Source organism: Venturia canescens, chromosome 11 (assembly GCF_019457755.1).
Source record: "Venturia canescens isolate UGA chromosome 11, ASM1945775v1, whole genome shotgun sequence".
NCBI lineage: Eukaryota > Metazoa > Arthropoda > Insecta > Hymenoptera > Ichneumonidae > Venturia > Venturia canescens.
In genome coordinates this window covers 13,711,495-13,722,509 of record NC_057431.1, presented here as the reverse complement: position 1 = coordinate 13,722,509, position 11,015 = coordinate 13,711,495, and the positions used below count along the sequence as shown (strand labels likewise).

Genomic DNA, 11,015 nt, shown 5'->3' with positions numbered 1-11,015 from the left:
GGCAAACTTCCGTCTGTGGCTATAAACTCATCAGAACCGAACACCCCAAACTTTTCATACTCGAACAAGTAAACGGCGACGTTTTCACAACCAAACATATATCGGTAATGAACATGGACATTTTCGCTTACATGAACTCAAAATTCGTATACGTCGTAAAGCACTTCGGTAGCCAAATAACTAGCCGTTATAATAACGTCATCAGGCAGGAGTGCGAAATAGAAAAACGAGTCTTGCGTAATACGTTAGGCTTCGCATCTCTCGCACCAGCCGAATTTGCATATCACTACATGAATGAACCGGGTTATATAGCGCACGTCGCCGGAGAGGTAATCCGAATAGCGAAATGCGTACCGGTCAATGTAGCTACCAGAAAAACAGAAGAGTGTTATCAAGAACTCCCTATCAAAAGAGGAAATTAATCTCTGTTTATGATGCCCAGAACTCGAATTATCACAAAAACGGGACATCAAATCGAATGTAATTCTTTTCTTTCACCTATGTACCGCATTAATAATAATTGGTACCAATCCCTACCCCAATTGGCACCGGCCGCAGCGCCGGAAGAAATCACGGCTATGACGCAACCGTCATGGACCTTCATTACCCCCGCACACCTCGCAGAGAGCGGAATCTATTCACCCCGCGACCTCGATAACCTGCGAACCAGCATAATGTTTCCAGTCGAACGCAATGCCGTATTGAACACATTAGCTCGTGGTGCGACAGGTCGAGCCGCAGCTGACCAGGGCATTACAATAACCCACTGGATAAACGACAAATTCATCCAGGAGTCAGTTGAACGAGCTTGGGGAAAAGTCTATTCGTTTTTTAATACGGTGGGCACATTCAGTGCAACACTGCTTGGCATGTGGGTCACTCTGAAAATCATAAAATTTGTAATCGACACACTAGTGCACGGTTACGCACTCCATTCCATATACGGTTGGAGCGTATGGCTCATAGGCTCGATTTGGGACTCGGTTACTAACCTTCTCCTCCACCTAGCCAGGAAACCTGAAAACATAAAAAAAGAAAACAACGAGCTAGAAGAGGATGGAAATGGAGAGGTACCCTTAGAGAGTATCAGCGCCGCAGCACCAAACGAACCAGCGAAAGCCCAAAAGCCGCAGGTATACCCTACCTGTCCCCCACCCCATGCGGAAAACACGGCAACGCCAATCTGGCAGCCGCGCACCCACCCCAGCATAAAGCAGGGTAACGAACAAGTATAACGCGAGCAAAACAGAAACGCGAATATACTAATTTAACATTTTTTTTTTATTATTATGAAAATAACCCAGTTAAAACATTTAAAAAAAAAATATAATAATAATAATAATAGTAACAATAATAATCAAATACTTTAACTAAACTAAACATTTCAAATAAATTCTAACTTTTGACTCTCTACCCCCAAATCTCTTTTGTTCTCTATTACCATATTTAACATACTCCCTCTTCTTTTTCTCTCTTTTTTTTCTCTTTCTCTCTCTCTCGTCCTCCTTCGTCAGCAAGCAAACCAAACGACGAGCGAAAAACGACGACTATGTCGACGAAATCCAACGACGATACACGACAAATAATCAAAAAACGAACGAAAATATCGACGAAAACCCAACGACGACAAACGACGAGAACCAACGACGAAAAAACGACTAGGCAAAGCCAAGGACGACCAACAATCAGACAAAAACCAATGAAGACAAACAACGATAACTTAAAAATAATGAGGACAGGAATTTTTTTTTTTATAAAAAAAAGGAAAAAAAACAGAAATACTGTTTTGTAATTTTATTCCTTCCTCCCCATTAAGAGGAGGAAGCCCCAGAAAATCCTCCACTACATCAACTCGAAGGCAGAAAAGAACATTAAACCAACAATATAACTTTCTCCCTTAATCGGGATCGTACGCGGCATAGATCCCGCGAGGATCCATCCACGCCGGATGGTTCCAATCCTCCTCCGGGTGGATCGTCCCCATGCGGCCCTCCATCAACCATCGAATGCAATAAACATCAAAGATGTTCGCATCCTCCAACCATTGATTCTCCTTCCGGATTTGGAGTTTCTCAACTCTCCGACGCTTGAAATCCCCAATAAAGAGGATTCCGGAACTCTATAAAAACAAAAAAGAACACAACAAATTAGTACGAACCAGAAGATAAATGCAAGTGAAAGCAAAATGAAAACAAACATACTAACCTCGATCATTTGCATAAATGTCCTCTTGCAAGCCATGTTTTTTTTTCTTTTTCTTTTTCTCTCGTTTTTTTTTCCGTCTTGTTTCGAGAAGTCCTTAGACTCGGAACCTTGTCGAAGTTTTGAGAATAGAGCTCTCGGTCAGAGTTCGAAGAATTGTGTGGAAAATTACTCGAACCACGCTTTAAATAAGCACAATAAGTAACACCCACCCTTAGACTCAAACTATCGCCATCGCTTATTGGTCAAGACACCAAAAACGTAGTCGTACCCCTAGTCCCCACCATCACTAAAGACAAACCCTTAGTCCCACATCCCACTCCTACGCTGAAATGAAGCGAAAAGCAACCCCACCTCGAATACCCCCATCGAACTCTGAAACTCAGGAAAATTATACCAATGTTAAACTAGAATATATATATATATATATACATTTCATATAAGAACAATAAAAATAATTAACAATAATCTTGAAGACACAAAATCTATGTAATAATAAACAATACCTCAAAATTATTGATTAAGATATTGTAACATATATTGTAACACAATACATACCTTAATTCGTTATTTTACAACACATCAAATGAAAATTAGCCAGAACAACTGGTCGAAACTCAACGAATATCTTAATCACTACATATAGGAAATAAATAATAACAAACAAATATTCTTCAAACGCCTATTAGTAAGAACGTAAAACGACAATAAAATAAATGTCACAACAACATTGTAATCTTAAGATTTAAGAATTTAGCTCAATAAATCTAACTCCAGTGTAAATCGACAAACGATGATTACCAATCCTTCATAAACTCTCACGATTAAATTTTGATTAATCTAATTGAGCGAGACGCTCAATCTAAAGGAGGGAGGTGTTACGTCCTAGCATTACGCTAAACGCCCCTCACTTTTTCTCTTCAACTCAAACGCTATCACGAGTATATTCCTAACCTTTATCATCATTTGTCGATACATAGTTCGTATCTAAGAATATATATAAACACAGAGCGTATCCAGACCATCCATAACAAATACATCCTGCGAGACACTCGGCGCTCGCACATATTTTTTTCCTCAACTGTCCATTCTTTAAACACTCACAACGCGTGCCGTAGACTCTCCCCGACGTTCCGGCGCCATAAATAATCCTACAAGACGAGCACGGAAAACCAGAAATAAACAGTCCAAGACCGATTTCCTATCCTTGAATTTATTATCAATGCAGCATTTCCTAAATCCACACAAAATTCCAGAGACGCGTTCCGAAACTCGCGTTTCCCACGAGTCCCGAAAACAGATGCTCTTATCTCAAGTGCAACACGTGCACATCTCAGAACTCCGCTCAACACACTTTCCCTAATTCTAAGAAATCTCGAGCGACTTTTCCTCCAATCATATCTCCGGAAAAGTCTCCCCCATATTCAAATCCAATCACCAAATCAGACGATACTTTTTACCCAATCCAAACTAAAAAACCACAGAGAACAAACCCCCTCTACAGCATCCTACCCCCAAAAAACACATCCTCCTCTCGAACTCTAACTAGGCTAAGAATCTTAGTTGTTAGTCAGTTAGCATCGAACTATAAAGACATTAACATCGGAGAACTCTCCTCTCTCTAAATCCTAATTCATCTTAGAGAGCTCCGAATAATAGCTAACTCTTTGTTTAACAGTTTAATTTCTTAATTTGTAAAGTAAATAAGTGCATAAGTGTCTCAATAAACACATCAGAATATTTTGTAATAAACAAAATATCATCGAGTGTACTTATTTCATCAAGCCTTCGACACCGCTCAACAATTGGAAAATCCTTCCAATTCGCGGGCACAACCACAATAAAAGGTCACGTATACCTGAAAATATAGTATATGTTCTCGGGCCTCGCACAAGTCCCAAAGAAGACTCACTGGCAGAGGTACTCAACGTACACTCTGCTTCTCTAAATCGGCGACTGTGCGCCCCCAACTAATCCTCCCCCCTGGGACGTAACACTGGCAAGCTCGTTAGCGAATCACCAATCAAGAAATGACCAGGAGTTAATACAAGGAGATCATTAGGATCAGTGGAAATAGGAGTGAGTGGTCGTGAGTTTAAGATAGCTTCTATATCAGTGACAAAAGTGCTGAATTCTTCGTACGTGAAAAGATTGATTCCGACTGTTCGTCGGAGGTGGTGTTTAAAAGATTTGACTGCGGCCTCCCAGAGACCACCGAAATTTGGAGCTCTGGCAGGGATAAAATGCCAGGTTATTCCCTTCTGACTAGAAAAATGATTGATCTTTCGCTGACCATTTTCGTCAAATACTAGACTGTGCAACTCTTTTAACCCTAGAACGCATGACTGGGGTGTGAGCACACCCCACGCGAACTTCAAACTACGCTCCCGTCCTAACAAGCGATATTATCGACTGATTATCGACGGATTTTTTAATATATAAATTCAATTGAAATTAGTTTTATCGTACATCATTCTTTTCGTTATAAAAAAACGAAGAAAATGGTGTAGGATAAAGTCAGTTTAGCATCGTAGGACCGGATTTATAAGCAGAAAAAGAGTGGGGTGCGTTCAAACCCCGGTCATGAGGTTGAGGGTATGAAAAAAGGCACATGAGGTGTAGGGTTAATTCGTTGTTTGCGCCAACGAAATTTGTGCCATTGTCGGAATAGATTTCCACACAAAATCCACGTCTAGCAATAAATCTTCTGAGCGCTGCAATAAAGGCGTCGGAAGTTAATTCGCTGACGACTTCTAAATGTACGGCCTTGACCGCGAGACAGACAAAGATAGCCACGTAAACCTTTATTTTATTTCTGTTTCGATGTTTCTTTTCTTTAATGTAAAAGGGCCCACAAAAGTCGACTCCTGTCCTGCTGAATGGCCGCGCTTGTGTGACCCGTGCCGCGGGTAAATCTCCCATCAGGTACCCGATCGACACCGGTTGTAACTTTGAGCAGGTCAGGCATTGTCGTATGATTTTTCTTACTTGGTTCCGTCCGTCCACGATCCAATAACGTCGTCGTAAAGCATATAAAGTTGCCTGAACCCCAGCATGCATATGTTCCCGATGTTCTGATGCAATTAGTAAACCAGTGACGTGATGTGATTTTGGCATTATTATTGGATGACTTTGTGAAAACGGCATAACTGAATGTTTCAGTCTTCCGCCAACTCGTAATATGCCGTGCTTATCGATGAACGGATTTAATGATAAGATTCGACTGCTCTTATCGATGGATAGTTTGTTCTCGATGCTATGGATTTCTCCTGGAAACGATGAGTGTTGTATCATTCGAATGATAGTGAACAATGCTTCCGACATTTCAGAGACCGATATTAATCCCTTATTTCGATTTTTGAGTTTGAATCTTAAGCAATAAGCAGTGATCGTTTGGAGCTTGGTCAATGATGAATATCTCGTTAAGAGACTGTTGTCTGGTAGTGTGGTTTGAAAACATTGGACGCGTTTTACTTCAGGTATCACTTCAGGTGGAGGTGAAACGATGGACTCTGGCCAGTTCTCTTCAGGCTCGTTTAACCAAGTCGGTCCCCTTGACCAAAAAACTGTTGACGCTATAAAATCGTTAGGCATTTGACCGCGTGATACGAAGTCGGCAGGGTTTTCCTTTGTGCGAACGTGTCTTCAATGGCGCACGTCGGTTTTCGTTTGAATTTCGGACACGCGATTTCCTACAAATGTTTTTAAGGTGTGTGGGGATGTTTGTAACCAGTGCAGCACGATTGTCGAATCTGTCCAATATGTGATGCGATTTATGTTGAGTTGCAGAGCGTCTTTTACATTCTCCATTAACGTACCTAGTAGCAAGGCACCACATAGTTCAAGTCGGGGGATTGTTACAGATTTTACCGGTGCTACTCTCGATTTGGAGCATAATAACGCTGAGTGACTCTCTCCAGCACGATTGAGTGATCGAACGTATATGCAAGCGCCATATGCCTTTTCGCTGGCGTCACAAAAACCGTGTAGTTCGATATTGACTGGATCGTCGATTGTAACCTTACGGTCAAATCCAAACTCGTTCAGCGCTTGCAATTGCTGGTGATAATTAATCCATGTGGTATGCAATTCTTCGGGCAACGATTCGTCCCAGTCTAGCTTTAATCTCCAGAGCTGTTGCATTAGAATTTTCGCTTGAGTGATAACAGGGGCTAAGAGTCCTAACGGATCAAAAATCTTAGCGATTTCAGATAAAACCGCGCGTTTCGTGACGATAGCTGGTGATGTGAGTGGTTTTACCTTGTATGATATACTGTCTGTAGATGAGTTCCATTGTAAACCTAAAGTTTTTATTGTAGGTGAATCGTTAAGAAGTAAATGCTTATTGATACTTTCTGGGAGCAATCCTTCCAGTATCCTAGTAGAATTCGACGCCCACTGTCGAATTTTCAATTGACCTCGTTCAAGCAATTCAGTCAATTGGTCACGTATGGCAATAGCTTCTTCTATTGTATCTGCTCCAGTGAGCGCATCATCGACGTACATGTCTTCTTGCAGAATCTTTGCGGCTTGAGGGAAGTCCTTTCCTTCATCTTGTGCTAATTGATGTAAACACCGAATTGCCAAGTATGGCGCTGAAGATAATCCGAATGTCAGTGTGTTTAGCTGATATGTTCTGATCTCATCGTTCTCATCCCTCCAAAGTATGCGCTGATAGCTTCGATCTTCGGGTTTAACGAGAAATTGCCTATACATTTTTTCTATGTCCCCGGTGATGACGTAGGCGTATTTACGAAACCTTAATAGTAACGTAAATAGTTCCGATTGAATAGTGGGTCCCACGAAAAGGGCTTCGTTGAGCGAGATCCCTGTAGAGCTCTTCGCTGAGCCGTCGAAAACAATCCTGAGTGCGGTGGTGAGGCTACTTGATTTTATGACAGCGTGATGCGGCAGGTAAAAACCCGGCCTTAGTTCTTCCAACTCGGACACCAGTGACATGTGTCCTAAGTCGATGTATTCTTTCATGACGTTTTCATATAACTCTTTGAATTCTCGATCTCGGGATAGTTTCCGCTCCATGCTGTATAATCGTTTCAAAGCTGTCGATTTAGATTCTCCCAATTTAGGTTTTTTATCGTTAAATGGTAACGCTACAGAATAGCGACCATCAAAGCTTCGACATACGTTTCGCTTAAAGTGCTCTTCACAAAGAATTTCCTGCTCGGATTGGCGATCATTGTGTTGAATCTCTTCTAGTTCCCAGAATTTATTTAGATCGAAGTGAAGTTCGCTTGTTACGAAACAGTTGCTCGTGCGCGATGACTGTTTCGAAGGAGCGCTTCCTCCGATGACCCAGCCGAGTTGTGTTTTTTGCAAGTATAATTCTGGGCCATCGGGAGAAGATAAGATTAGTTGTCCAACACTCAATAACGATAATGCTGTTCCAGCACTTATCAGCATGTCCACTGGAGCTGGACGATAAAATTCTGGGTCGGCAAGTTTCAAATTTTTTGGAATTTTTATTTCTCCTCTGTTGACTGGTTGATCGGGCACAAGATTAGAAATTGCTGGAATTGTTAAGAATGTGAGCGTTCGTTCGTAGTTGTTCACTCGTGATTGAATTGTCGCGGTGACTGTGCCTTCAGAAATTGTTGTGAGCTCATTGAGCGCCCCGACGGGAATCGAACATTCCTTCTTCTGTAAACCAAGAGCCTTGGCCATCGGTTCAGTTATGAAGTTGGAAGCGGCAGCTGTATCGATTAAAATTCGACAACGAATTGGCCTTTTATGAATATTTAAAACGTTAACGATTGCTGTGACCATCAGGTCGCTTGTTGCCGAATTTACTATCAACGCGATGGTCTTTGGAACAGACTCTGATTTCTTTTCCGGTTCTAGTCACGCGGTCGGATTCGTGGTTCCTGGACTCTCAATTTCTTTAGCTTGTTCCTCTAATTTTTTGATTTCTGGTGAGCGATGTAATAATGTGTGATGTCGTCCTCGACATTTCCGACATGAGATCTCAGATCGACATGTGCTGCTCCCATGACCTTTTTTGAGGCAATTGAAGCATAAACATGCATTTGCAACAGCCTTTTGTCGCTCTTCTTGTGGCAAGGATTTGAATTTCTCGCAATAATAGATCAAATGTGCTTCAGTGCAATAGACGCACGATGAGTGTGGCGTGTTCGTTTCTTTCGCCGCGTTGGATGTGACAAAGGCTTGTGTATGGGCGTCTGGCTTTCGGGGGTGCTGGATGTCTCGCCGTTGTGCATACGATTTTCGCGGTACATTTTCATTTGTACTTGAGAAGTCCACGCAGCTTGCTCTTTTTTCAAGAAACGAGATCAAATTCTTGTAACTTAGCATTTTATTGTCGTTTAGGGTTAATTCCCACTGCCACGCGGTATTTCTAGACACTTTCATTAGAATGAGATCGATGAGAGGAATATCCCAGCTAGTGGTTGGTGCTCCTAAAGTTTCTAGCGCTCGAATGTGCTGTTGAATTGTGTCTATTAATTTGCTTATTTCTGCCGGTGAGTCCTTCTGTAGGCTTGGATATTCGCGTAATTGTATCCAATGCCGGTGTAAAATTCGCCGAGTACATTCGTATTTCTTCTTTAAGATGTCTAACGCGATTTCGTAGTTAGCGTCCGTAGTTTCCAGAGATTGAATAGAATACGCCGCGTTTTCTGATAAAGACAACCGGAGATACTGTAATTTTCGTACAGGTGCTAAGTCCTCATTTTTGTCGATGAGTGATGCAAAAAGATCGAAAAATGATGCCCAATTTTCCGGTTTGCCATCGAATTTTGGTAATGTAATAGCGGGAAGCGTGACCGATGGCGTGGGTCTAATCGTTGGTGTTGATAAACTTCGCGTTTCGTTATTAGCCTCTATTTCTGATTCCTTTAGATATCGTCGTACACGAGCGACTGTCAAGTCATAATTCGATTGAAATGCTTCGCGTTTGGAGACTTCGGCTATATCTAATTCTTCAATCTCATCTTGTATATCCGAAAAATGCGAAAAAGTTTTTTGCAGCGACTCATACGCTGCTTGTAAATAATAAGGATCGCGTTGATTTCTATTGTCTCGCCACGAATCTAATATTTTTGTGAAGTTTGTAATCGCAGCTTGAATGTTGCCTCTTTTGCGGCGCAGAGTTGATAATCTTCTTTCTTCCGCCATTTTTGTATTTAGGAAAGGAGTTACTTGTGGGCGGAATGGACGATTGGTGACTCACTTATTTAACGAGCTTACCTTATCGGTGAACTGGAATCGTTGGCGAGTGTTGATGTAACCACAGGAAGCGCCCTTTCTGAAGATCCAGTAGTTGATTCGTCTTGGAATTGTAGTGTCAGCTCGTATAGATGTGACTGTTGTGCTTCGTTACTCAGTCTTCGATCACTTGTACAATAGTTCAATATTGTCACTCTTACGATATGTTTATTTCACATGTACTGAGAAGTTTAAAGTTCCTTTTTTTGCACGTGTTGGAATTTAGCAGTTGTAACTTGAAGGTTTACACAATCCGGCTCGAAGGACCATTAAAATGTTCGCGATCGATTACGCGAACGCCTACAGCACGACTTAACGGGGTGTAGGAAATTTGTTTAAATAAATAGAATCGGGCTGTTTATTACAACCTTCTAATATTTATTTTAATCTTAATACTAGTCTTGACAATTCTTAAACATGAAACGGTAGATTAGATAAACTTGTAAAGACTATGGTTAGAGTGACGCGAAGGAAGAAGAATGATTACAAATTCGCGGAGTGTTGCACGATGCGTTGGGTTCGAAGATTCGTGAACTACTAGTTGTTTTAATGGTGGAAAATGAACTCGAAGAAAAATGTAGAAAGGGAAGGAGGGTTACAAAAAATATGGGAAAAAACTTGGAAAAATCCGCTAAATGGTTAGACAAAGATGGACTCTTGTGAGCCGGACCAAATGTCGCGACTTACCGTAGAAAAATGTGTTTCGGCTTCAAAGGTAATGCTTAAATGACAAATTGAAATGGGTAAAAATTATAAAACTTAATAAGATGCTACATAGGCGCGATTTTTATGAGGGTCAGTTCGGAAGGATTCTCGGCTCGAGGATTATCGCGCGTACGCTCTAGCATTTTTTTCTGACCAGGGCTGGTCAACACGTGTTGAGACCGAACACAGGCGTTTAAATACTGCTTAAAGAATATAAACTATTAACATTAATCGTTATATAATAATAATGATAGGAGGGGTTTTAATAAAATAGTTCTTTCTGGGGAAACATAGTTATAGATTGTTTATTGAATTAACTGAATCAAATCAAATGAAAAATCATTGGGACATAAGTAAATGGATAAATAGAAAATTGATAAACGATACAGAACAAGTAATAAATTAAATCAAATAATCTCTTGTAATTATAGATTATTATAAGTATAAGTCTGCTTGAAATTTTGCTCGTGTTGATACGGTTGATTTTGACAGTGCGGAAAGTAGAGTAGCTAGGAGAGACCTAACCCATGGGATCTCAGGGGGGGTGCGGGGACGGGGGAGCGCGGGGACTGCGGCGCGGGGTCTGCTACGGGGCAGGATGTGGAGGGGGAACCGTTGTGCGGTTGTTTGGAGGGGATGGTCAGAAAGGTTGGCGGCAATGCAGGGAGAGGGGGGGGGGGGCCTGATGGTTAAGTGGCGGGTGTGAGAGAGGGAGTGAGATGAAAAGAAATTATGGAGAGGGGATCCGAAAATAAAAATTTTTTCGATGATATATACAGTATTTATTCTTATAACTAGATACATTTACTTATTATTACTTCTTAAATTATTATTATTATTAAGAGACGCGATAACGACCCGGTAAG

At 41.3% G+C, this 11,015-nt stretch overlaps 2 protein-coding genes across 2 annotated transcripts; both read right to left on the bottom strand.

Annotated features, from left to right (window-relative positions):
- Positions 1 to 1,897: 1,897 nt before the first annotated feature.
- LOC122417769 (uncharacterized) lies at positions 1,898 to 7,884 on the bottom strand. Its single transcript, XM_043431565.1, has 2 exons — positions 6,073 to 7,884; positions 1,898 to 2,119 (listed from the first exon to the last, which is right to left on the bottom strand). Exons 1-2 carry the CDS (start codon positions 7,882 to 7,884, stop codon positions 1,898 to 1,900), a joined length of 2,034 nt encoding a protein of 677 aa, XP_043287500.1.
- A 177-nt stretch (positions 7,885 to 8,061) lies between these two features.
- Positions 8,062 to 9,354, bottom strand: LOC122417768 (uncharacterized). Its single transcript, XM_043431564.1, has one exon. The coding sequence runs from the start codon at positions 9,352 to 9,354 to the stop codon at positions 8,062 to 8,064; it is 1,293 nt and encodes a 430-aa protein (XP_043287499.1).
- Positions 9,355 to 11,015: the final 1,661 nt, after the last annotated feature.

Coding starts and splice junctions, on each gene's coding strand:
- LOC122417769 (XM_043431565.1), bottom strand. CDS start 7,884: ATGGCCAAGGCTCTTGGTTTACAGAAGAAGGAATGTTCGATTCCCGTC. Junction 2,120..6,072: donor CCAAATCGAGAGTAGCACCG/GTAAAATCTGTA, acceptor TTGTTTTTATAG/AGTTCCGGAATCCTCTTTAT.
- LOC122417768 (XM_043431564.1), bottom strand. CDS start 9,354: ATGGCGGAAGAAAGAAGATTATCAACTCTGCGCCGCAAAAGAGGCAAC.